The following is a 24,518-nucleotide window of genomic DNA, read 5'->3' on the forward strand; positions in this document are numbered from 1 at the left end:
TCATATCATCTCACCCATACATTGTCTCTATGTTTCGTTTTTAAATTAGGAATCTTGAAAGCTTTTATTTGTAAAAAAATAAAATAAAAAAACGGTGACTAACTATTAATTACAATTAAATAGTTTATTAATGATAAAAATTTACACAAAAATAAATGATATCAATTTATTTGTTTAATCGGCGATCTGAAGTTGTCTTTGTGAAGTAATTTCCTCGGCTGCAGAGCTTTTATTGGTGGAGGTGCAATGACGATGTTGAAATAATTGCCCATACGGGACACTTCGTTCCCTCGCTTGAAATCTTCCATGTGGTTGTTGGTAGGTCCTCCTTCTTCCATGTCCTGAATTTCCTCACGCTTTCCATGACTCCTCGGTGTTTTAGCTGGAGGCACGTACTTCGGTACTGGTGGCTTCGCTACCCTCTTACTTGGTACCGGTATTCCCATTTGAGTTCTGTAATAGATTTAATACGTATTAGTATAACCATCTTTTTCCGTCTCTTTTCATTTTCTCATTGCTGGAGATATGATAAAGTTCAGCTGTTTGATTAAATGAATGATTTAAAAGATCCGATGTTTGATCTGATATGAAAATAAACCTAAAATTCATATTACATTGTAGAAAATACATATAAAAGGTAGCAATGATTTTTGGTATCGGAATTAAGTTTTATTTACTTAGAAAACATGTTTTCTTAGATAGATTCGTGTCAATTTTATTTTAGTGAATATATGTAGTAGGATGATCATGGCAATACATACGGAGAGCAGTCTTGAGGTAGCACACACTGGTGAGTGCGGTCATCCCTGACGTAAGGGTCGCCGCACACGCAGCCCGGCTCGCAGTAGGGGTAGCAGGGGCGCATGTGGTTGCGGGGGTTGTCGCATGACACCTCCGCGCACCCTCCAAAACAAGGTTCGTATACTTCGTTCGGCCAATAGCAACCTGAAAAATAACAACACAATTGTTATAAAACCTTACTTGCTGTAACTTACCAGTAAAAACTTCTTACTAACTCTGCATCTAAGCTAACTTATTTGATTTTTTTTGTCTCCTGCAAAAGGTTGGTAAAGTTACTTACTCGTATAATTATAATAATAATCATTAAAAAGCTAATTTTTGTATTAATTTGCAAGACGAAGTAATAGTGTTGTTACAAGTAAAATAATTTAGTACATTTAAAACTAACTCAAAATGAAAAGGTAATTCTTTAACCTATTGTAAACCCAAGCTCAATACCAATACCGTGTAAATCTTTGTGGACTTTTCGAATTTCTTAGTTCTTTTGGACGTCGTTTTAACGGTTCCATTACAGTTCCCGAGGGAGCTGTAAAATAGCTTACACTTACTAAAATACCGATAGTATCCAAGTAATATATCTTTCTTATTTCATGATCAGTACTATAAATCTATTACTTTCAGTTTAAAGAATAAAGTTAACAAAGGGAATTAATAGACTTATAATATAATTAAATATTCAAATACCTTTGCTGATTTTTTCTTCGTCTCGACATCTCCCGCGTTGAATCCAGTAAATGAGAACAAAGTAAATCGTAAACGACTTCATCGGATGACACATTTAAACAAAGTAATCGCAAACACTATAAATTAATCGGTAAATTGAATTGGCGAGGTCTTTATTGCTATAGGCATAGAGTTTAAAATGACATTCAATCTAATTAAAATAGTTAGAGCGTCTTAAAAGGATAAGGTCGTTAATGTTGGTGATAAGGGTATGTTTGGTAAACACGGGGCGCTCCGCTAAGCCTCGCCTGATTGAATTATTGCTTGCGTTTGCACCTGCACTAGCACAGACACACAATCGCCTGCTCTCACGTTCCTTTACACCCTAGATTCAGTCTATAAGTGGAGCATAGATTATTTAGCTGCGAACAAGTTGATCGAAAATTTATAGTTTGTTAATAATACAGCAAAAGATAATGGAATTTGTGTGTATATAATTTAATGTCATCTCATGAAAAACTTACTTACAAAGTGTACAACACATTTTAGTCGTAAAATTACTGAAGCATTTATTTGATACAACTAGGATGCGTACCGCGTATAATTTAACGTACAATACATATTTGTATTGAAAAAAAGAAGAATTTGAATTTTGTTTTTATGATTTTCCATGACTATGAATCGATGTAATTTTTTTTTGTTTTGGGTCATAACAACATTGACTAAAATGATCGATACCCTGATATTGTTCATTTAATGAATGAATCACGCCAGTAATAATTAGTGAATGAGAAATTGCTGACATGTTAAATAAAATATTTAATGACGCGTATTGTAATACCTGAAAATAATTAAAATTAATCATAAAGTTTTAGTACCATTTTAGCAATGGTTTACAACAATAGTAATAAAATTCATTGAATGCAATCACTTTAGTAGGGTCACAGAACATAAGACCTAGAGGTCCGAGTAGTAAATCACGACTGTTCGTAGTTATGTAAGTCTTTACTACATAATGTAAGTACATAGTACTAGTCTTTACTACATAATATAAGTATATAAAATTTATGAAATACATCCCTATACAAGTGTATAGGGATGTATTTCATAAATTTTATTTAGAATAGTTTTATTTTATTAAAAGACGTACTTATCTTTTCATTCAAATGTCATGTTTGAAAATTTTGCTTATTTAAACGTCGGTTTTACTTATAGTTTATATTTAGAGAGGTATTATTTAAAGTATTGGAAAGATGTTTGTACACTATCTTTAGTTATTATAAAAAAACAACAATGTTACCAAAGATCAAAATATACATACTCGAAACTAATCCGATTACCCTTCTGAATAAAGGGCGTTAGTGACTATAATAATTTGGGTATTATTTTTTAAAATGCGTCATAATATCGAAGTCGATATAGTTGGAACATCTCTATGTAAGATTTGGCAAATAAAAATCATGATTGCAAGTTGTAACAAGTGCGATGTCTCAGTGGGAGTGCTCCGGGCCTTGTTATTGTTAACACGGCGTTTTATGTACGAGTAGCTTTGCCACGGGACCGGGTTCCGCCTGCGAAAAATTGCTTTCCCGATAAAATATGATTGCATGATTTTTTCCTTTTTTTTATTGTTTATGTCGTTGCGTATCGGAAATGCTGTCGTGCGTTCAATTGGATGTGATATTCGAGATTTCTTATTTTTGAGTCTATCTCGCACGAGAAAATCAAATTGAATTGATAGCAGACAAAGTTTTTCGTACAACCGTTGAGTGATTAATGATCGTTCAATTGTTTTTTTTATTACTGCATGTATTTCGTCTGCTACAAGATGACGTCACAACTGGTAGGATGTGTTCCGTTAATATTTGATACCCAATACGTCGCGGATGGATTGTGGACCTGGTCAGCGACTAGCTATTACCAACAATCTAAGTCAAGAGTTTCAGAGTAGACTGTCGTCAGCGTAACATGGATTTAATTTTACTTTTTTGCGGTAAATCGTCATAAAGAAAATAATCATTTTATTATTACTATTATCCAATGCTAATTTGCATACAATTAAACGATCGTTTTGGACAAATGATGTTTTATTCCAAACACGTGCAGCACAAATTACAAGTGAAGCAATCTGTTACCCCTTATATAGTAGCCTTCCAATGTCCAGACCTTTTCTTCAACCTAATTTCGGAACCTGCCATCGTATTTATAACACTATCTACATGTTTATTAAAGTTCATTATCGGTTGACTTTTACATCAAGGCTTTGAATATTCGGTTAAAGAAAGCACTTCAGTCTCAGGGGTATACAAAGTCCAATATATTCCGGTAGAACGTGGAGAAGATTATGAGTCTTTAAGATTACCTTTTGTAAATAAAACTGGTACACGAACTAGTGTACTGTACCATTTCAGTTTATAGCGAAGTAAATAATATGAAACATCTATAAATAATGTATGTTTATGCAGGACAAGCTGTTGCCAGTGACTCCATCCGCACGGTGTAAAAAAAAATATAGTATGTAGGTTATGCTTTCTTTCAGAATATTTTCTACATCTGTGCCAAGTTTCATTGAAATCCGTTTAACCGTTTTGTAGATACCTTCTAACAAACATCCATTTATCCATACATTCGCAATTATAATATTAGTAAAATGTAAATTCATTTTCATGTGAGGTTCTACATAAGTACTTAAAATCGTTAGAGTAAAACATTAAAGCATTGAGACGACTTTAGGGGAGTAAGATTTCTGAATGGAGATTAGTTACGTATGAGTAAAAAGAAAGTACCTAGATCCAAACCTTTTGATCAATCATTCAATAAAAACATTTAATAATGAGATTGAATGTGGATGGCTATAAAGGTAGAGGAAGACCAAAGAAAGTATGGATGGATTGTGTGAAAGAGGATATGCGTAAGAAGGGGGTAAATTCAGATATGACGGCTGATAGAGATGAATGGAGGAGTATTGCATACTGTGCCGACCCTCCATAGGGATAAGGGCAAGTTGATGATTATCATTCAATAAAAATATTTGACAGTAGTTGCATCCGAAAAGCCCAAAAATTATCAGAACCAAAATATAATATTAAGAACATTTTATAAGTAATCTTAGAGGACAATCATTTTATGGTCTATCATTGATCATTCGCACTCGCATATATAATAATTATTTGTGTTGGAAAGATTCTAATTGTTTTCTTACTACACTACGAAGTATTATATCAAGGGATTTTAAAAGTTAATGCTAGTTGTAACAAAAAAAAAATTGTAAGAAATAAATAAAATCGCAATGTTTACTTTAATTGTAGGAAGAACTGTATCTTTATTAAAGCGTATCTGAAACTATCTCTGCTGTGTATTGTAAATACGTGAGAGTATATTATATATTATAGTATACTTTAAGTTCATTGTTAGTAGCTGCTATCTCGAACACGTAGCTTGCAATTCATTGCTTTTCCTCTAACTGTGAGTACCTGCGCTCACCATATCTACTTGCTAACTCACGTTCTACATCTCAAAATTACTTTGTTTTACTAACTATATCTAATTAAATCACTTTAATATTAGCACTATGATTTTGTTCAGTCAATTTCGTTGGTTTATTCATGTTTCTCGTATATTTTTTTTACATTTACAGCTTTTTACAAGATACGACTGAGACCTCGTCTTTAATTATGCATGCGTAATTAGCATTATCACGAGTTTGTAATTTTAGTTATTTTCATTGTTTATGTTGATGTTAAAGTGTCATAAGGTCAACAGTTAACTATCATCATATTGTTATTGCTTTTGTATTTAAATAAAATTCGTATATTTTTGTCGTTAAAAAATACTTGTCTTAAATCCTGCATCAAAGTTTGAATGTTGGAACTGTTTTTTTGGACTGTTTTTCATATAAGTATAACTTATTATTTATTTTGGTTATCTTAGTTTGCAATGCTATTTTCTTCATCATCATCATCATCATCAACAACAACATCATCAACCGAGGGTCGTCCACTGCTGAACGTAGGCCTATCCCATCGATTGCCATGATATCCGGGCCTATTTATAATGTACAAATTCAGAAAAAAAATCGGATTGTTTTTACAGATGTGTATACATCTTCAGTTTTTATAATTCTCGTGATCAATTTATGAAAACATAGGCATTAAAATCATCTTTACCAAATAAACCAACTTACGTATTAATATAAATGAAGACGTAAATATTAAAAAAATAAAAAGTGGGTACACAAAAGGTGGAATTTAAAGTCACATGCAAATAATTAGAACGCAAAATAAGATAATTGGATGCGACGACTGAGCCGGGACGCCGCGCCGTGTGCGGAGAGACGAAGTAATATCGGGTTGAGTGGTGTTTCCTAATTGAAAGTCGCGGTTTGGTCCAATAACAATAGAACGGGGCTCGGTTACGTTCGTCGTGTATAAATTAGAGAATTATATTAATCGCGGATAACAATCGCTCGTAACGCTTAACGAGGCTCTCCGAATCGCTGAATTCGTACATTTTGGAAACACCCCTTTTAGCTTGCAAATTATACGAAAGTTGACGCACAATAATTTGTGCTTACAAAGTTTTTATTATTTGGTTTGTTTTTTATTCCCCTTGTAATCGTTATTACTATTGATGCATTTTGTAAAGATTTGATGTCACATCTTTTAAATCAATTTTCTAGCAGATCGTTATTTTTTGTTTCGTTTCAAAGTCTGTTTCATTTAATAAAAGATAACGTTTGAATTGCTGGGTCCCTGGTACCCAAGGTACGTAAGGATTACGAGAACAAGATAACTGGAATTGTAATATTTATAAAATAATGGTTTCTCAGGAAATTCTCCGTCAAAAGAACACGGAACTGAGAGTATCTTTGAAATGAAAGAATAAAGATGTAATATCCCTATTTAACCCAACGCTAGTCCCGTAGCTTTTGTTCCTCGAAAAGTTTAACATTAATTTACATTTCTCGCTTTTGTTCTGCAAGACGTCATCGTCAAATTAGATGTTTGTTAAACAAACTTATCAGGGCTTTGAATATTGTCGACTTTATTACAAAGCCGTAACTGAAGCGTACGCATTGTGCGAGAACGCACTCACAGTAAACTTGAAATCTTATTTACTTACGAATATACGCATTGTTTAATTTATGAAGTGTCAACTTCAAAGGTAGAGCCCAAACCCACTTTGGGTCGCAGCGCCACCTGAGTAAGTATAACTTAAAAAGTAATTTGGTAAAGAAAATACTAATGATGTGTTTCAAGCATTTTATTATATACCCATTTTGATTTTATATTATTGTCTCGACTTTGCCGATTTTTGTTCCACAATCAATCAACATGCAACTTCCAGTAACACACCTGGCTTTGTCACTAGCGAGATATATTATCATTTCCGCTACATCTTCACTTTCGCATACCATTTTAAGGGGAAGCATGGCGGCGAAGTTCGTCATGAGGGCATCATTATGCTCACTGTTTAGGCCGGCTCTCGTGAAGAAGTTTGTTCTCACCGGGCCTGGGTTAACAGAGTTCACTCTCACTCCCTTGTCCGCCAGCTCCATAGCGAGACATTTAGTGAACATGTCCATAGCGGCTTTGGACATACAATACGGAGTCATAGTGGACATAGCTTTGGTTGAAAGGACACTTGATACGTTTACAATGTTGCCTTTGGTAGCTTCAAGATATGGAATAACTCGATGCGTAAGCATATAAGCACCGCGAATATTGGTCTCCATGATTTTGTCCAGAGGCTGCACACCGTCTCTTATGCCGGCAATTACAGAAATGCCAACATTGTTAACAAGCACATCAATTTTTCCGTGACAATCTATTGTTTCTTTAACTATTTTCTCTACATTATCTTCAATAGTTATATCGGCTGATATCAATAACGGTGCGTGTCCACTTTCCGTTTCGCAGTTTTCGGCGACTTTTTTAAGATTATCTATGTTTCGTCCGACGATGGCCAGTTTTGCGGAAGCCCTAGCGAAGAGTACAGCGCAGGCCGCGCCGATGCCTGAGCTTGCGCCCGTTATTAAGACAACCTTGTTAATAAAGTCCATTCTAACCGAATGTTGGTTTCCGACTAAGTGACCGAGAGACACTAAATATGTTATATACGGCTATGTGGTTTGCACAGAGTAGGATTAAATAGAGGCAGGTAAATTATATTTTTCTTACGAAACTGTCTTTTTTTACGTGATATGTTAAAATTTAGAAACAACATAATATTTAAAATAGATTGTATGTGTGTTTGTTTTTGGGCGTAAGCTTTAGATAAGACTAGACCAACTTTACAAAGCTTTCAAAATTTGATTTTGGCTTTCAAATTTAATGGATTCTAGATAATTTTAAATTATTGTTTGCATGCGTTTATTGTTAGGAAGTAAGACCACATTTGCATTTCAACATATAAGTACATTAATATAATATTACATTAATTAATAAAATAACTTCTGCGATTTGTTTTGTGACAGTCTGTCGTTATCATAGTCTGTGATATTTTATAAATACCCGTCACAAATGTAATCCCATAGATGTGACGCAAGCGACGCAGAAACCAAACCACGGCTGTGCATATGTTGTGTATAACGTATTTACACGTATGTATTTGGTTTCGTTTTACTTAATACGCTCTACGTATTTTATTGTTAGAAATAAATAACCGTGACATCCTCACCTCGCACTATGTTGACCTTCTGACGTCACGTGTTAAAATCGCGCTTGGTATGATAAAAAGTATTTACCTACAAAAACTAAGATTCGGTATATTTTTGTTAACAAGGTAACAATTACAGTGTTTTTGTTGTATCTATCTGTATTCGTCTACGGTTATTTGATCTGTTTGTCATATCTTAAAATGAGTGTAATTTATCTTATTAATGTTTTCTTTTTTGTACACTTATAGATACTTTACTAATGTACAGCTTTTAATGTTTTAAAAATGAGAAAACCACTGTGATTATTACATAACAATTACGTTTAGATAATCTTTGAACTGTTTCAGATGTTGGTTATGTCGTCTGTGTCTTACTGATTGACATCTATTGTAGAACGATTCAATGAGGACTAATTGCTTATCAAGAGTAATGAAATAATAGGTTTTCATCAATGGAACGGGAGGGCTCCTTCGGTTGTTCGCTAAAGATTTTAATTTAAAGTAACTGTTTTAGTTTTGGATATTTTATTTTACATTCCCTTTATTTATTTATTTTCTTTGAAGTAATGCTTTACTTTAAAGTGAATAAAATATGAAAGAATAGATAACGTCAGATTTATCATATCTGCGGTTCCTACGTACATTGCAGTAAGTGGTAAATACCTGATTTTCAGTTTATGTTTGCATAACTTTTAGAACCCTCAACATTTTAGGTTTAGTTAAAGAAATAAAAGTTTTCATCAAATGTATTTAACTTTTTAGGCATTCATAAAAATCAAATATTTACAGAATTAAGGGTGATTTCCGAAGTAGTAGCGTAGTATATTTTTTATATATAAGAGACCAGATAAGGGTGTTGTAAGCTATATAGGGTAATAAAACAATAGTTGATTCAGTACAGTTTTTCTATATTGTGTCGTTGCGCGACCGACAAAAGTATTGAAGCAGCTATATACAAAAGTTCGCTTACATAATATTACAAAATAATTAAGACTTACAGTAAAAGCTCCCTATAATTTGTCTTTGGCACTTGCATTACGTTAATATACACATTATACTAAACTTAAAGAGATTTTAGGATAAGTTAATTAATATTTTCCATCGCCTAACTTATACAATGTAAAAGAATAAGAGACCAAAGTACATAGTAAAAATACTTTCTTATCACATAATACTTATTAATTACAAAATGAATTTATAGAAGTCCATATTAAAGGCAGACATTTGTAGAAGTCAGTTGTGAATACAAAAAGAAAAACAGAATAATAATGAGTTCAATCAAACAAAACACAGTAAAAATCAATAAAGATACTAGAAATACAATAATTGCCAGTAATTGACATTTCGTTGTGAAAAATTATATAAAATTACGTTTATTTTAATGTTTAATTATGTCTTATTCAGATCTTAAACATGTGCACACTTATATAAAAGATGTAACATATTACGATATTGTATAAATTTGCAATGATTTCTACCTTAATCGCTGGATTTTTGTGAAATCAAATCATTTTTCTGTTATAATTACTTATAGATTGACATTGAATCTTCGATTTTAGTAATTACGTACTAACACGGATTAGTGAAGAAGGTGAAAATTCTACTAGAAGCTTAAAATAAGCTGTAAAAACACTACGCTAAAATAAAATTCTACTAAATCACAACCAATGCTTATAACAATCCTTTACGGTAATTAAAACTAACATTACGTGTAAATTTAATACTTAAAATGAAGTTCTTAAGTTTTAGATAAATAAATTACTAAATTAGTAATAATAGAAAGAAAAGAAAATCCTTAAAAGGTGCACTTCGAACCTACAAGCGTGCGGTCAATACAAAGCTTCTAGTAATTATCTAAACCTAGATTTAATATACCTTCAGATTACCGGTTTCATATAAATTAAAATACAAAAATGATAATACTAGAAGGGTAGGTATTATTAGGGTGTATATGAGAAAATTTTAGTTATAGTAGTTTCCGCAAATACACTAGCATTTGCGTATAAAAAAGTACAACGAATAGTATATTCCCTTTTAATTTTGAGACAGGTTCGACACGATTATGAATTTGAAATCTTTTCGAGACAAAATCTTCTTAAATCATGCTAATGCTGATGTTTACGAAGTTAACAAGTGGTGACTTTGTGGCTTTACTCTCTGGGCCTGGATAAGTTATCTGAAGGTATGTACAAAAAGGAGCTTAGTGTACTCTTAGATATATACAAAAAATATCTATAAATGCTGGAGGGAGTGCGATACTGGACGTTTGTGTTTTAGTTTTAGATAATATTTAGACATGTATTACAAAGTAGTACTAAAATATGCTTATCGTAAGTTTTAATCGATTTATTTTTAATTTAACATTTAATTCTCGTTAATATTTAGTAGATGTGGTAAAATACAGTGTTGCATAGTACGAAACATAATCAAAATAATTTCATCTACATTGAATAAAACGTATAAACGAAATACGATATAAACGAAAAAAAAAAACAAGTAAATATTCTTATACTCGTAATAAACAATGTAACATCTTACTTGACTATAATAGATAAATGACGTAGGTAAAAAAATGGACGTATGCAAATAAATAAATGAAGTTCAAAATGTATTTCCACGATCATACACTCAAATAAGTTATGTTCGCGACTAAAGATCAATGGGTGTTCGATAAATTATTATATTAATTTTGTCCATCGAAGCGTAGAATTTAATCACGCTCACAGCCATAATAAAATTAATACAAAAACATCCCTTACTAGCATAATAGTTTATTTACGCCCGGTTTCTGAAAGGTCAATCAATTTCGTTTACGATTATATTACAGTTGAAAGTTGATTAACGTAGCCTAGCAACCTAGAACGTCTGTTTTCCTTGTATTTTACACGAAGCCCCTTCGTTCACAAGGTAACGTGAATCTTGGAAACCAATATTGTATTCATTACGTCGCGAGTGTGGCGTTGCACGCGGTCAGTACACACATCGTCAAATCTTCACACAAGTCGTCTATTTAGCCAGTACAGGCTTAGCGACTACATTTGATTTGTTCCACCATCCATCCATATCGTGTCCTCGAATTTTTCGCGAGTTTCTTGACAGACAGGTTGCGAACGACTTTGGCGACGAAAGAACAAAATATCACCATGCTTGCCTATGTACAAACCTGTATGGCATTGTAGTGCACAAGCCCGCGTGTACGAACTACGAAGGGCCTTGACACTTTTGTTGCCTTTGCCTTTTCAAAGAGAATTTGAGGGATGACAATAACTGTCAACACAAGTGTTAATGTAGTCGATACCTACAGTTAGGCGTGTTAGTTAAATATAAGTTTGACAAGACAGAAACCTAGCGTTACTTTACAATACATACTGGAATAACACCAGTCTATTAATACTTCCATCAAGCAGGTACGTTTGACTCTTTATCCCTTATTATAACATTTAATTTACCCTATCGTATCGAATTAACACAGAGTAGTACAAGGAATTACAAAGTTATCTCCTAATATTACATTTACAAAACAATAAGATGGTTGGGATTATTATAAAAAACTACGCATAACAAGAATATACGCATAATAAGAAATAAACATGGATGTACGAGTATCTATCAACTTGTCTAAAATGGGACTTGACAGCTATGACGTCACAACGGTGTTTGTTATTCTGCTCGCTTAGTGCCTATTGTAAGCAATGTTTTTAAACTACCCAGGGTTAGAATACAAGGAAACTACTAGACAAATACACAACTACATCTACAGCTACGAATACTAATCAATTTTTTTTAAGATCACATTATCGCTTTGCAATATCTTATAGCCTAAATGACTAGCACAATTTTGAAATAATTTTTTATTTAATCATTAATTAATTTAGTTATTATAATTGGAATAAGTAATTTAATATACAAATACATATTATGTTAATAAGTCCATCGTAAGGTCAACCGTCTGAAAGATAACTTTTTTAATTGCAAATCGAAAATAATAAAATAGATAATTTCCTGAATTTTCAAAATAAAAATTAAAAAATATAATAACTGTTAACTTAAATGGTCCGGTGAAAGTAGAGCTGATATCGCGATTATTTCTGCTATAAAAATGTATGAAAAATATATTTACTTAGGCATAGAAAATTACAAGACAATATGACAAGACAGTTGAGTATGACAAGGATCTTATGGCACTTTTTTGACATTGACGGAGGACGCTTATGAACTGTGCAGTTTATTTTAGTTTCTCTTTTGACCACCGAGCCAGATAATATTGTGGCGCTATACAAAGTTGTGGTTTTATGATGTCTTAAGATGATGTGACTCATGGTCACAGCGGCGGAGGACTGCGAAGTGCGTCACTTGGAAGGTGTTAGTGGCTCGGCAGCCGCGCTCCAGCGTGCCTGTCATCGTGTATCCCATGTTGAAATCAGCTTGTGTCACATTCGTCGTCAGGTATAACTGGAATACATACGAAATTAAACAAAAATGCTAACTGTCTTCCACGTTAAAGATTCGTAGGTGATTTAATAAGAAATTGAATGGAGAGTAGTAGTAGAGTTAGTAAAATAGATCCCTCAGTCTTCTTTTGTTTACTTATAGTACTAATTTTAAAACCGAAACTTGTCTAACTTTGATAAGTTAATTTAAAGCACCTATAGTTTTTGAATATTAAACTCTCATTACCTTAAAGTCAGAATCAGTGGCAAGATGCTTGAAGGTGCCAACGATGTACACCGCATTAGCACCGCTGATGACCATCCGTGCCTGAGTGCTGTGCCTAAACAAGTTAGAAGAAAGATAAAGAATGTAAACATATAGTAATTACTTAAGAAACTAGTTTTGCGAAGCTGACGATGTTTCTGCTATCTACGTAACGAAATATTTGATAAAACATATATGTTAAATCATACGTGTTTAAACTTTAATTTATTGAGAATGTAAATTAGTTGTAAGAGCGAGCTGTTTATTACGAGTTAGTTAAGCTATAATATATCAGAGTGGTCCCGGACGGGGATCTTCAGGCCTGCGCGCTGCCAGCGCGGCTTGCGGCGAGTTTGATTAACTGTTGCGACGGACACATACGATATTATCTGACACGTTATTTGTTGAATACTGAAGAACTGATAGTGTTGTTTACCTTTTTGTATAATAATAAGGCAGAAGCTCTCGGTTCGTTATTTATATTGAAGACTACAAGAGATGGGATGCACATTTCGTTTATTAGGACTAAAGTTCGTTCGTAATTTTATTCCTTGCTCTGTAAAAATAATAAAATCTTAGAGGTAGAGTAAAATCTTTAGTTATATTGGGTTATTTTACGGACGTTATTTCTTTATTATTTCAAAAAATAATGTAGAAGAAACTATTAAGTAACAGTTTTCGAGTGTTAATTTTAATCCAAAAAATGTCTAAGGGGAAACTTTGATCTTCCTAAAACGTTTGCGACGTATCATTCCATCATTAACTAAAAGTTGATAATGACGTAATACATATCGGCGTAGTGGGCTATTGACATTCGTGGCACGTCTCTAGGCGTGATGCTGCACGTAGCGAGCACCCTAACGGCCTATGTAATGGCGGCTTGCTCTCTAATAGCCGCAAACATCGCTCTCAAGCCCTCGAACAGTTCCCACGAACAAATTAAAAACGTTTATGACCACTCCGGGTGTACTATCCACCTTGTTATTGGTGTTTATCATCTGTAAGAGCCTGAACGTTTCAGCCGAAATACATTCATGTTAAAAACATCATGGCCCAAATTACTTTTTATCCTACTTTTTAGTTGACCATAAACAGTAGTTAACGTTTCCTTTATTCATTCAATGAACAAAGTAGAAGTAAAGTAACAAATAATAAGTAGTAGTTTGTTGTCAAGTGTTAATTTTATTCCTCCATATTTATTTACGAGGTGCTGCACCACGCCTCGGTGGCGCTAGGATCGCGTGCTAGTAGCGCCCTCTGCGACCTCCGGCCGTTTGTCAAACGGCGATACGCTCACCTGAGCCGGGCGTTGGTTAATTACAACAACGCGCCTAATGTTTCTTCGCAGATGATAAACTGCTTCCTTTGAAGAAACTCATGAACATTTTCAGCTTGTTATTTCCTGGTGTTAACGTATTTTATGCCTTGTCCCATAAATGTAGAAATAATTACTTTAATGAATGCTGCTATTCATTATAAAATAGAAATTTATGCGATTAACTTGTATGTCATGTTTACAAAAGTTTTTTCCAAATATTTTTTAATACACTTTAAAATCATAAAAATGTTACAACTAAAAGTGGTAGAGCTCGCAAATATAACATCAGTTGGACGAATGTGTCGGCTCGACCGGTGAAAGACACGAACACTCAGAAGACAGGTGGAAGTGAGCAATTCCAAGTTTCGTCTGAGGAATGTGCATGACAATTTTCTTATAAGGAAAATAGGAGGGAGATTTGGCAGAGGAGGGAACAAATAGGAAAGGGTAATATCCTCTTTTTGTGCGTCCACTCCACTGTCGATTACAGTTTGGCAAACGCATTCGCAAATGAGAATGGGCAGCTTCGCTATTTTGGCTCGTTTGGCAACTTATACTACTATACTACCTTGTACCACAAAAAAACTTACATTCATAAGTAGATGGAGAAAAACAGATTATGATTATGAACAATAACATTACTTGGTTTTATTATCCGAAGTTGTTTTTACTAAAGCATATTTTAAGTAGTGTATTACCTCTTGGTGCCGGCGACTTCGATGACCTTGCAGCGCGAGCGGCGCCACCAGCAGGGCTGTAGCGTCCAGTAAGAGGAAGAAGCACTGCGCGCCCACCCCTCTTCTGGAAACATCAGCACCTGAAAATGTGTACACATGTTGATGTTTTGAACAAGAAAGCTATTGGTAAAAACCTTTTCTAGAGACATAATAATTACTATAGTAGACGCTATTTTCTTATGTAAGTTTAATACACTTGTAAATGTGAATTTTCATAGCTATTTATGTATTTACATTATGTGCAAATTTTAGAGTGCGCAAAAAGTGTATTTATTAGATCGATGATACTTAACAAATAATTGTAATGTGAGTTTCAACTCAAATTCGAGATTTCTCAGACCAAAAAACAATTTTGCTAAATTAGAAAACTTTGCAAGCCTTTCGACAGCGGCGGCGGTATGAAAAATAGCTTTTTGGCTAAAACTAATATAACAGGCCAAAAACAAAACGGAGCGGAGTCGTAACGAAGTTGTTGAGCGTTCGAGTTTACAACCGCGGGCGGCTGCGGGCGGTGGGAGTCTGTAAATCGTCCGCCTTCGTGTTTACGTTTAAAGCTCGGAGTACTTCCCGGGGCTACGTCAGCGTAACGTAAACGCGGAAGCATATTGGCTGCGGGGATTCGAACGCTCGATTGGTTTCCGGCGTTCTGTCCTCATTTTCTTCGTCGCGAGTTCGGGCAATATTTTTTTTCGTAAAGAAGTTTTCCCGCTTTCGACAATATTGCGCCAGTTTCAAAGGCGCAGTCGTCGAGGGTGAAATCGCTTTCACGTTGGGTGAGCACACTAATGATAGAGTTCCGGACACGACCCGCTCCCGGGGACAATGCGCACTCGTCCTGTGCTCTCCTGCGCTCTCCTGCGCCCCTTGACGAATCTAACTATTGTTTAATGGGTTTAAAAGCGTTTCAATGTTGTGAATTTCAAATGCTTAATGGAGTACAAACTTTTTTCTATGCTCTCGTTGCAATACCTTTTCATTTAAAAAAACACTTTAATATCTTAAATGTAATGAAATGTTTGTAATAAAATTTCAATGAAAATTAATTTAAATTTAATGTAAATTAAATAGAAAATTTTCAGCAATTGTGTCACTATGACTGTTTGTATGTCTTCAAAACAAAACAAAAAAAAAAAACAATATCTAATATAATACTTCTTATAAGACTACAAATTTAAGTTAACTCTATAATATGTAGGAATTCGCAATGGGGAAGGTATCAATGGATAAAAAGGGGAAATGTAAGATGCAATTTATTGAAAATTATAAAAAAAATATCACCAAATTATAAATATTGTTGTTTCCCTATATATATAATTACTAGCTGTCGCCCGCGACTCCGTCCGCGCGCAATAAAAAAATGGGGGGGGGGGGGGTTATGAAAAATAGATGTTGGCCGATTCTCAGACCTACTGAATATGCTCACAAAATTTCATGAGAATCGGTCAAGCCGTTTCGGAGGAGTATGGCAACGAAAACTGTGACACGAGAATTTTATATATTAGATTTATTTATATTATGGCTCGATGATTTATATTCATTGGTTCCAGACGAAATCACTTGAGTATCGGTGCGTTTAATATTCATCGGTGCTTGTGGTCCGGCGGCGCGTCACGGCACCTTTTCACACGGATCGATCTATCACTCCCGCTGTCGATGATCGGGGCTCGTCCAATTACTACGCGCACTCGTCAAGCTTTTTCATCTACCTATAATTGCTTTGCTTTTCAAATTAACTGAAGCGATATATTGCTTTTCATAGGGATTTCAATACCTCAAATCCATATAACAATATCTATAAAAAACAAACACAAAAATGTTTTTAGTTACGTCACTCGCATTCCAAGTAATTATTTTACAACCTTTTTTACTCGTTTAGATCATAAAAATACGATTTTCACGTTTTGTTGTTAAATTGAAGTGAAATGGGATTTTTATTTTGCATTTGAGCTTCGATTCGGATTACGAGGCTGTGGAACTGAATCTATAGTCACGTCCTGCTCCTTGAAGCCACTTGACTGCCGCCGCCTACTGTCTGGACTTGCAGGACTCAATAGATAAAATGGAACTTCTATTTCTTACACGTTTATTTTATTTGCTTTTTATAGAAATTTATTTTTAAAGATCAATCCATTTATTTATTGTTGTAGTAGATTGACTTTTAAATCAACACTAGAACATTTATGAATTTTCGGTATCGATGACTAATTATGACCATTATACCTTTTAGACGAATTGAGGCTGTCTCTGAAGTTGTGCATGGCACCTGTACAACATATTTAACAATGACATTGGGAAGCACTAGCTAAAAAGTTTTATAGACGTTAATGTTATTTATGTCGAAGAGATAGAACTTTTGTGTTATTACATAAAAATTATACCAATATACCATTATAATTTTACCAATAAAACAATCTGAAATATCATCGGAGTCCATTCTCAAGCGCGGTATTAACATATCACTTTTAGTCCGAGCGCTGTAATACCACGTCCGTACCTGCGAGTGCGAGTCGGTGCTCTTCGCTTTAATTGGGTTTAGTCTGCACTATGAATAACGCGAGGATTGCCGTTTTAGAGATTTATTAATAAGATTAAATGGAACAACTTGATTTGCTAATATTTTAGTATTCATAAAGATCCTAACTGTATTGACTATTTTAGTACCGGACTTTATATATATTAAAAGTCAATTTGTATATTTTCATACTGTTTTTAATAGAAGTTTTCTATAATATATCAATTTGCCATCTTTTTCTCATCTCAGTGAAAGAAATTCACATTACGAAACGATGCATAAAAGTAGTAAAACTACACTTTAATCTTCTTCGAGTCGATAAAAGGGACGGCCGACAAAGTATACAGTTGGTTACGTCACTTTCTTTCATACTTCATGATATTGTTTGCTTGTTGAAGTGTGTTTGCTCGGCCCTCTGTCTTGTAAAATTGATTTATGATAGCGACTCGACCGACACGTGATAATATTTCTTATATAGTTGTACAGTCGATACTAAAAAGGATAGCATTATGAGGCAAATTTTATTTTTTTAAATGTTTAATCAAATGTTTTTATACGTAGTACCTATAAAATAAGCTCTTAAATTTAAAAGTTAAAAATATATTCCTGCGATCGAAATATATACCGGCCACCCTTTACATGTATCATCCATGCAAAATAATTGCTTCGCCTGACTGACACTTTCTGCGCAGGCAGCGGACGCCGCCGAGGATCCGGTGTCACAATTTAATTAACCCTGGATGTGAGGCGGCTCGCAGGCTAGCGGGCTGCCGGATCATTTCATTACCTTTCATTAGCCTCCTACTTCCCGATCTGTACATGTTTACCTTGGTTATAGGTTGCTTCAGTAAATGTGGAACTACATAAAACGATACTCTTGATTAATAGTTAACAAATTAACTGATGTTAGCAGTTATATCTTATAACGGAGATGAACCTCTTCGTCGGATGGTTCAAATTCCTATTATTAAATGCAAGATTACATTTATATCCATACTAGCTGTCGTCCGCGACTCCTTCCGCACGGAATTAAAAAAACATAATTTCGTCAAGATTCGTTGAGCCGTTCTCGAGATACCTTCAAACAAACATCCATCTATCCATCCAAACATTCGCATTTATAATATTTATAAGATTTAATTGCATAAAACCCCCCTTTTTTGTTCATGATGTTAATTTACACATTTTTAAGAGACGAGTAAAGTAAAATAAATAATATGAAACCGCCATAATTTCATCTAAATTTATCCGAAGAAAGGGTCTTCTTTTAATAATCTCGCCAGAATTGGTGGTCCCTTTATCCCTGTATGATATATTCCAGGATAACTTTGGATTGTCATAGAGGAAATGCCCTATGGAACGACACCGGGTCTTTGTGGCGGAATTGCAATGGGCAGGGAATTGAGTTATGTCGGTGTCGGACGCGAGCGATGCGACCCTTTGTCGCGTCATCAACCTACAAATTGGCAGTTTAGCCGCCGTCGCCGCTGCCGGCTCGCCCTGGGCAATGCTCGATCAGGACTCGCACTGATATTTCGAAAAATACAAAGGTTATTGCCGTCCTCTGGGAATGGAATATGATGAATGGACAATTTTTAAAAGATAATTTAAGTAAGGAGAATAATACGTATGTATGTACTGTTGAAAGAGACCTAACAAAATTGACACAGCATAAAAACTTGACAACAGGTAAACTAAAAGTATAATCTCTCATTATTTCGATAGTGTTCTTTTTGTTTTCAAATCTAAATATTGTTTCATATGGAAATTGGTCTTGGGTCTAATTATGTCGTTACCTCAACAAAACTTTACACAAATATATGAATTAATTACAAAAATTGATCCTTTGACCAGGCTTAGGCCAACCCGCGGCTGTAGCGCCTCAGATGATAATGATGACGATGACCCTTTCAGTAAAAAACTTGCGTGAGCATTATTACTATTATTAGTCTTGCTTTGTTAAATTTCCTGTTATTTGCTATCGATTGTGTTTTAGAAAAAGAAACCGTGACTAACTAGGCCAGGGCAGTACGTTAGCGCAAGTCATTCTGTTAGCCAAAAATAGCCTCGTAATTCATAGTCGATTTGACATGGGAAGCGCGCTAACGATGGATTCCATCGCTGTCATCACCTAAATAATAAACAAAAGTAATCCCTTAATTACAAAGCTCGGTCTCCGATGTGAAAGTGAGATTTTTTTCCATAAATTTTTAATAATAATTTAGAATATCTGATGAATACGGTACAATTTGCTGCTACACTGAGGAAAGCTTAAATGGCCTGGTAAGAAAGACGCTGCTATCGCGGTTAGTTCTGTCAGAAAATATGTTAAACCTACATAGGTATAGAAGATTAACAAAAATGAAGACAGCACAGTACGACGAGGATCTTGTGACGGTTTTTTGAGATTGACAAGGAGGTACTAGTGAACGATCAATATTTAGTTTGACTGATGTCCACGCGGGTCAGATAACTTTGATGGTCTATAATTTTGTTTGCTGTTTGAGAATTACTTATAGCGGCGTTGCCATGGTAACGTTGTTGACAATTTCAACAGACGTCGGGGAAGGGCCTCGCGACTTATCAGATAATTGGCTGCGTGCGTCCCTACTAAAGGCAATAGTACAAATTTCTATGAACTTAATATTTTATCACAATAAAATGCCGTATCAAACAGTAAATTGCTTTGAAAGCATGTTAATTTAATGTTTCTGAAGATAGCTAACAGAATAATTATAAAATTGCTTGTAAAAAATGTCGCACACATATTTCTTGAAGTTACGGTCAACGGTTAACAAGTCCTTAGAGACTTGCTATACTAGTTTATAAATGTTTCATGTTTTGAAAAAGGACAGATGATTAAATTAATCATAACGCTTAAGTATTTTATTAATTTTGTAAAATTCATTCGCACGACGCTACCGTGAACGCTAGTGGTTTATAAATAAAGATTTTCCTTTTTGATATACGCTCGATCAAATTTCTGAAGCGAAGTCGTCGGGAACAATAGGTCAGAAAATAAGAAATTCTTTTGATATACGACTGTACGTAAGACTATCCGCAGGATGACTCTATTGTACGTTCTAATGGCGCGTATCTCTCATTACAGAAATGTCCTTCGAATGTCAATATATTTCTTACAAGTTATTTTTTAACCTGTGGTAAAAAGTAAACAACCGTTTGTTTTACTTATATCTTTTGGGAAGATAGGTACAATAATGCTACATTAGTTTTCAGTTTTTGTCAGTACTTGTGAGTTTTCGAAGCAACTTGTACAAAAGAGGGTGTTTTTTTATAGTCATGTTTCCACAATAACGATAAGAAACTGTAAAATAGGACGTATATCTGACAAAGTGTGAATGATTACAATTCAAACATTTAATGGCTGACCATAGCAAAATTTTGTAACTAAACAATAATAAGTTAGACAGTATTGTATTGGTAAATAGATTGGCATTGCAGACAGCGATGCGGCGAGTGGGGGCGCCCGCGGCGAATCGAGCCCTGCATAGAGGGCGCTAAGTGACGACTGAACCTCCTCATTGAAATAAGGGAGCAATCGAACGAACTTACCTAAATGAACCACCATTCTTTTATATGGAGTTATTTTTTATTTGTTTCAACAGTTACAACAAACAGGTACATTAAACGTTTTAAGATGCTGTTTTACATTAAAATAACAACTGAGGCTTTTAGAAACATTAAGTACTTTTTAAGGAAATCTACACTCAACGCGTGTTTGCGACTCTGAGTATAGCAGTACGCCTTAAAAAAATTACCGTTTCATGTGTACACTTAAATTAAAAAAAAACATGGTATCTCATAACGTTTTTTGATGATCGTAATACTTGTTTTTAAAGCCATCATTTTTAATAGACTTCTCTACATGCGTATTGTTTAACCTAAATACAGGTTTAAAGTGTATCTTAAAGTTACAACATAGTTGTAACAAAAACAATAAAAGCTTTGTTAAGTTCACTGCACGCGTCGTAAATTTAACTAAAGCGCCAACAATGCGATAGAGCTCACATGGAGAAAACTCAGAACAATCCTCTGTACTCATTGTGTTAAGTATAAGAAGAGGATTGTTTTAAAAGAGAACTACACCTAAGATATTCAGCTGCTATCTTTTGTGTGTTTTTAGGGTTATCTTTATTTAATTTAAACAGTTTTTTATTTAATATGCGGTTCTTTTAAATACCTATTAGTATTATGCTTTCTTAATTCCATAGTTCGCTTTGGCAAATTCGCAATAGTTGTAGTCTTCCTAAAATTGAAAAAAATGAGGGATTATTACGTACAACTTGGACCCTGCATGTAGTATTATATTTTCTGATTATGAATTTTATTAAAATTCATTTAACTATATATTAAGGATAAAATAAATTGTCAATTATAAGAACTCTGTGTCAGTGGACAGCACTTGATCGTTGAGGGACGCTACCGGAGCGTAATCGCCACAGTAATCCCGTTCCATCGATGGCTTTATACCGCATATCAGATAAATCGCAATACTAACAATCCATGGACAGCGTACTGACGATGCGTTCGTTCGGTACGAGTCGAGTTTAATAGCTGCACATAATTCAATTGTTCCGGACTACCGGCCTGCGAAACTATATTCCTTTTGCGTCGGTAGCTTGGTTCATGAATATTGCAGCGTTTGTTCATTTAGGCTCTTTAAACGACCGGTGCAAACCAAATTGTTATTAAAAATTATATCAATAAGTACTTTAAAGTTTTTGAGTATGGCGGTAGCATGTTGACACCACTAACAATTACGTATGTAATGGAGTAAATTGTCTTTTCTTGAGACTTTTGTACTTCGCGTTTTCAATGGTTGCCGATTTTCGTTCTTTCGTCTATTGAGGCAAGTAATGTATGGAGAAACAGACCAGACAGTTTTTACGCATTTCTTATTCCATTCATTGTTTAATCGCCTGTTACTTTAAAAATGTAGCTTCTTCGTTTCCATGTTTATTGATTGATTATTTAACTGCAACCTATTTTCATAGCAATTTTAATTGCTATACCTCTGCTTATTTTCTACTTTAATACATGTATTAAAATATTGCTGGTTCACACGAGGTAGTCGTTACCGCATGTACTATATATAAATTACTGCGGCGTGAATTGTAAATTGGACATTATTCGTTCAATTTCCCAACGGCTTAAAACTTTACTATGCAGTATATTATAATTTACTCACATATCTATTAAGCTTATATAGAAAATGTGGATATAGAAAAAGCATATTTATTTCTTCTATACTAATATTATTTAGAATAAAGATTTGATTGTTCGTTTGCATTGAATAGGCTATGAAACTACTAAACCGATTTATAAAATTCTTTCAATGTTGGGAAGCTACACTATCGCCGGGTGACATAGGCTATATTTCGATAAAGTCGCGGCAACTGCTATTAATAAAACAAATGTATCAGTTTGTAACATAAAATAAATAAAAAAAATATATATTGTTACTGGTTATAGATAAGGAAGTTGTTACAATATCGAAAATGTCTGGAATTAAAGTTTGATCGGACGTCGAGCATTTCCTGTTCGGAGCACGTGCACACAATATCATTATGAGTGTCATCAAAATAAAATTGGAAATGATTGTGCGAGAGTATTGGCTCGCGTCTTAGCGGGGTTACTATCACAAATATTTAATACAGCTGACTTCCACCGCATCCTTAGGGAAGATGCAATAATATTGCTAAGGAGAACTAGACTTTATGTAAAGAAGTGAGAGTTGATTTTATAGTTTGTTCTATTAAGATTAAAGCCGTATATATGTTTTTGATTTGGTTAATTTCACCGTGATTTCGAGCACAATTTACCCTTAGATCTGAAATGTAATAACACCGCAAAATTAATATGGGAAGGACAGTTACATAAACCGACGTCAAACGAACGCCTACGCAATTTATTGTTATTTCTTTTTTTGAAATGGTATTGAAGGCAAGATAATATTATCTTATAATTTCACTTACATAATATAATATAAACCAAACATTTTTCCCAGTAGAATTAAACACGTAGTAAAGGTTTGTGGACATTTTACGGCAACTTAAACATGCTGTTGGTTTTGTTATCGTGATATAATAAATTTCAGGGATCGTATAAGAATCGAATAATCGAAAGGAAGGGGTTAAAGAAAAATGTGCAAATTACAATTTATGTACGAGTAATTCGATTTATCCAAGCCGTTGTGGTCGCGCCGGCAAAAGATCCTGTGGGATAAATGACCGCGACAAACTGCTGGAATTTCAATGATATCCCTTCGACCCAACATTTGTACAGCTTTAAATTTAAAGGAAACAACCGTTTTGTCGGGAATTGGATTTAACATTTCGATTTATGATTTTGTTAGCAAATGAAAAATATGTTAAATAATACTTTTCAATCAAAGTAACGTTAAAACTTTGTACTAAGAGTTTTTAGTGAGGTTTCAACGTATTATCTGAACATGTATCTAAATCAGAATATTGTTAAGCTAATAGATTTAGAATTCATACGGCTATTTGCAACAGTTCATTTTTTTTAAATTCGAACAAATATATGAAAATTGATATTGATATAACAGAGGTAACATATTCAACAAAAATGCTTTGTATTTTTTAAAGCGTGCAGTGGATCTATGCAAAAACTTTTGCCTGAATTTTTTTTTTCATTTTTTAGATATCCATTTGGAGATTGTTTCACTGCCGCATTCCTCTAATATTTTAAAAAATTACTTTGCATTATAAAATTGCAATGTACATACACTTTTATATTTACGTAACATATGTCTTAGTATATTCTAACATGTCAGCTTATTTACTATTTATCAATCTATTTTTTTACAAATGACCTTAACTTGTTTCTAGCATTGCAAAATGAGATAACTTTAATATCGAGTAATGTCTTTCAGGAGGTAATAAAGACTATCAACAGGATAAAGTGAAATTGAAATGGTAATACGAGTTAAAGAGATATATTGCAAAAGGAATATATTATGCAGTTTCGCAGACCGTTAGGTTGGAACAATTAAATTACGTCCGGCCATTAAATTTACCTTCGTAGCAAACTGCATGCAGCTACGAATCTCTGCCCTCTGTCAATACGAAATACATATCCTATGTTCGGGTAT

At 34.1% G+C, this 24,518-nt stretch overlaps 3 protein-coding genes across 3 annotated transcripts in view; all 3 read right to left on the bottom strand.

Annotated features, from left to right (window-relative positions):
* Nucleotides 1-161: 161 nt before the first annotated feature.
* On the bottom strand, nucleotides 162-1,924 carry LOC106720927. Its single transcript, XM_014515732.2, has 3 exons — nucleotides 1,486-1,924; nucleotides 762-945; nucleotides 162-453 (listed from the first exon to the last, which is right to left on the bottom strand). Exons 1-3 carry the CDS (start codon nucleotides 1,577-1,579, stop codon nucleotides 162-164), a joined length of 570 nt encoding a protein of 189 aa, XP_014371218.2. The 5' UTR covers nucleotides 1,580-1,924.
* Nucleotides 1,925-6,717: 4,793 nt separating this feature from the next.
* LOC106720975 (uncharacterized oxidoreductase TM_0325) lies at nucleotides 6,718-7,569 on the bottom strand. Its single transcript, XM_014515784.2, has one exon. It carries the CDS (start codon nucleotides 7,523-7,525, stop codon nucleotides 6,749-6,751), a length of 777 nt encoding a protein of 258 aa, XP_014371270.2. The 5' UTR covers nucleotides 7,526-7,569; the 3' UTR covers nucleotides 6,718-6,748.
* A 4,722-nt stretch (nucleotides 7,570-12,291) lies between these two features.
* LOC106720998 overlaps nucleotides 12,292-24,518 on the bottom strand; it is a 40,682-nt gene continuing 28,455 nt past the window's right edge. Inside the window, exons 3-5 of the mRNA XM_014515812.2 lie at nucleotides 14,833-14,951; nucleotides 12,799-12,892; nucleotides 12,292-12,573 (exon numbers count right to left, since the gene is read on the bottom strand). Coding sequence (XP_014371298.2) covers nucleotides 12,412-12,573; nucleotides 12,799-12,892; nucleotides 14,833-14,951 — 375 coding nt within the window. The 3' untranslated portion in view covers nucleotides 12,292-12,411. The remainder of the gene's footprint in view (nucleotides 12,574-12,798; nucleotides 12,893-14,832; nucleotides 14,952-24,518) is intronic.

The sequence above is a fragment of the Papilio machaon genome, chromosome 15 (genome assembly GCF_912999745.1).
Source record: "Papilio machaon chromosome 15, ilPapMach1.1, whole genome shotgun sequence".
Taxonomy (NCBI): domain Eukaryota; kingdom Metazoa; phylum Arthropoda; class Insecta; order Lepidoptera; family Papilionidae; genus Papilio; species Papilio machaon.

What these genes read in the sequence shown, in the direction of transcription:
- LOC106720927 (XM_014515732.2), bottom strand. Translation starts at nt 1,579, where the DNA reads ATGTGTCATCCGATGAAGTCGTTTACGATTTACTTTGTTCTCATTTAC. An exon ending in CGAAGAAAAAATCAGCAAAG is followed by an intron (nt 946 to 1,485) that starts GTATTTGAATAT and finishes GTTATTTTTCAG; the next exon opens with GTTGCTATTGGCCGAACGAA. An exon ending in CTACCTCAAGACTGCTCTCC is followed by an intron (nt 454 to 761) that starts GTATGTATTGCC and finishes AATCTATTACAG; the next exon opens with AACTCAAATGGGAATACCGG.
- LOC106720975 (XM_014515784.2), bottom strand. Translation starts at nt 7,525, where the DNA reads ATGGACTTTATTAACAAGGTTGTCTTAATAACGGGCGCAAGCTCAGGC.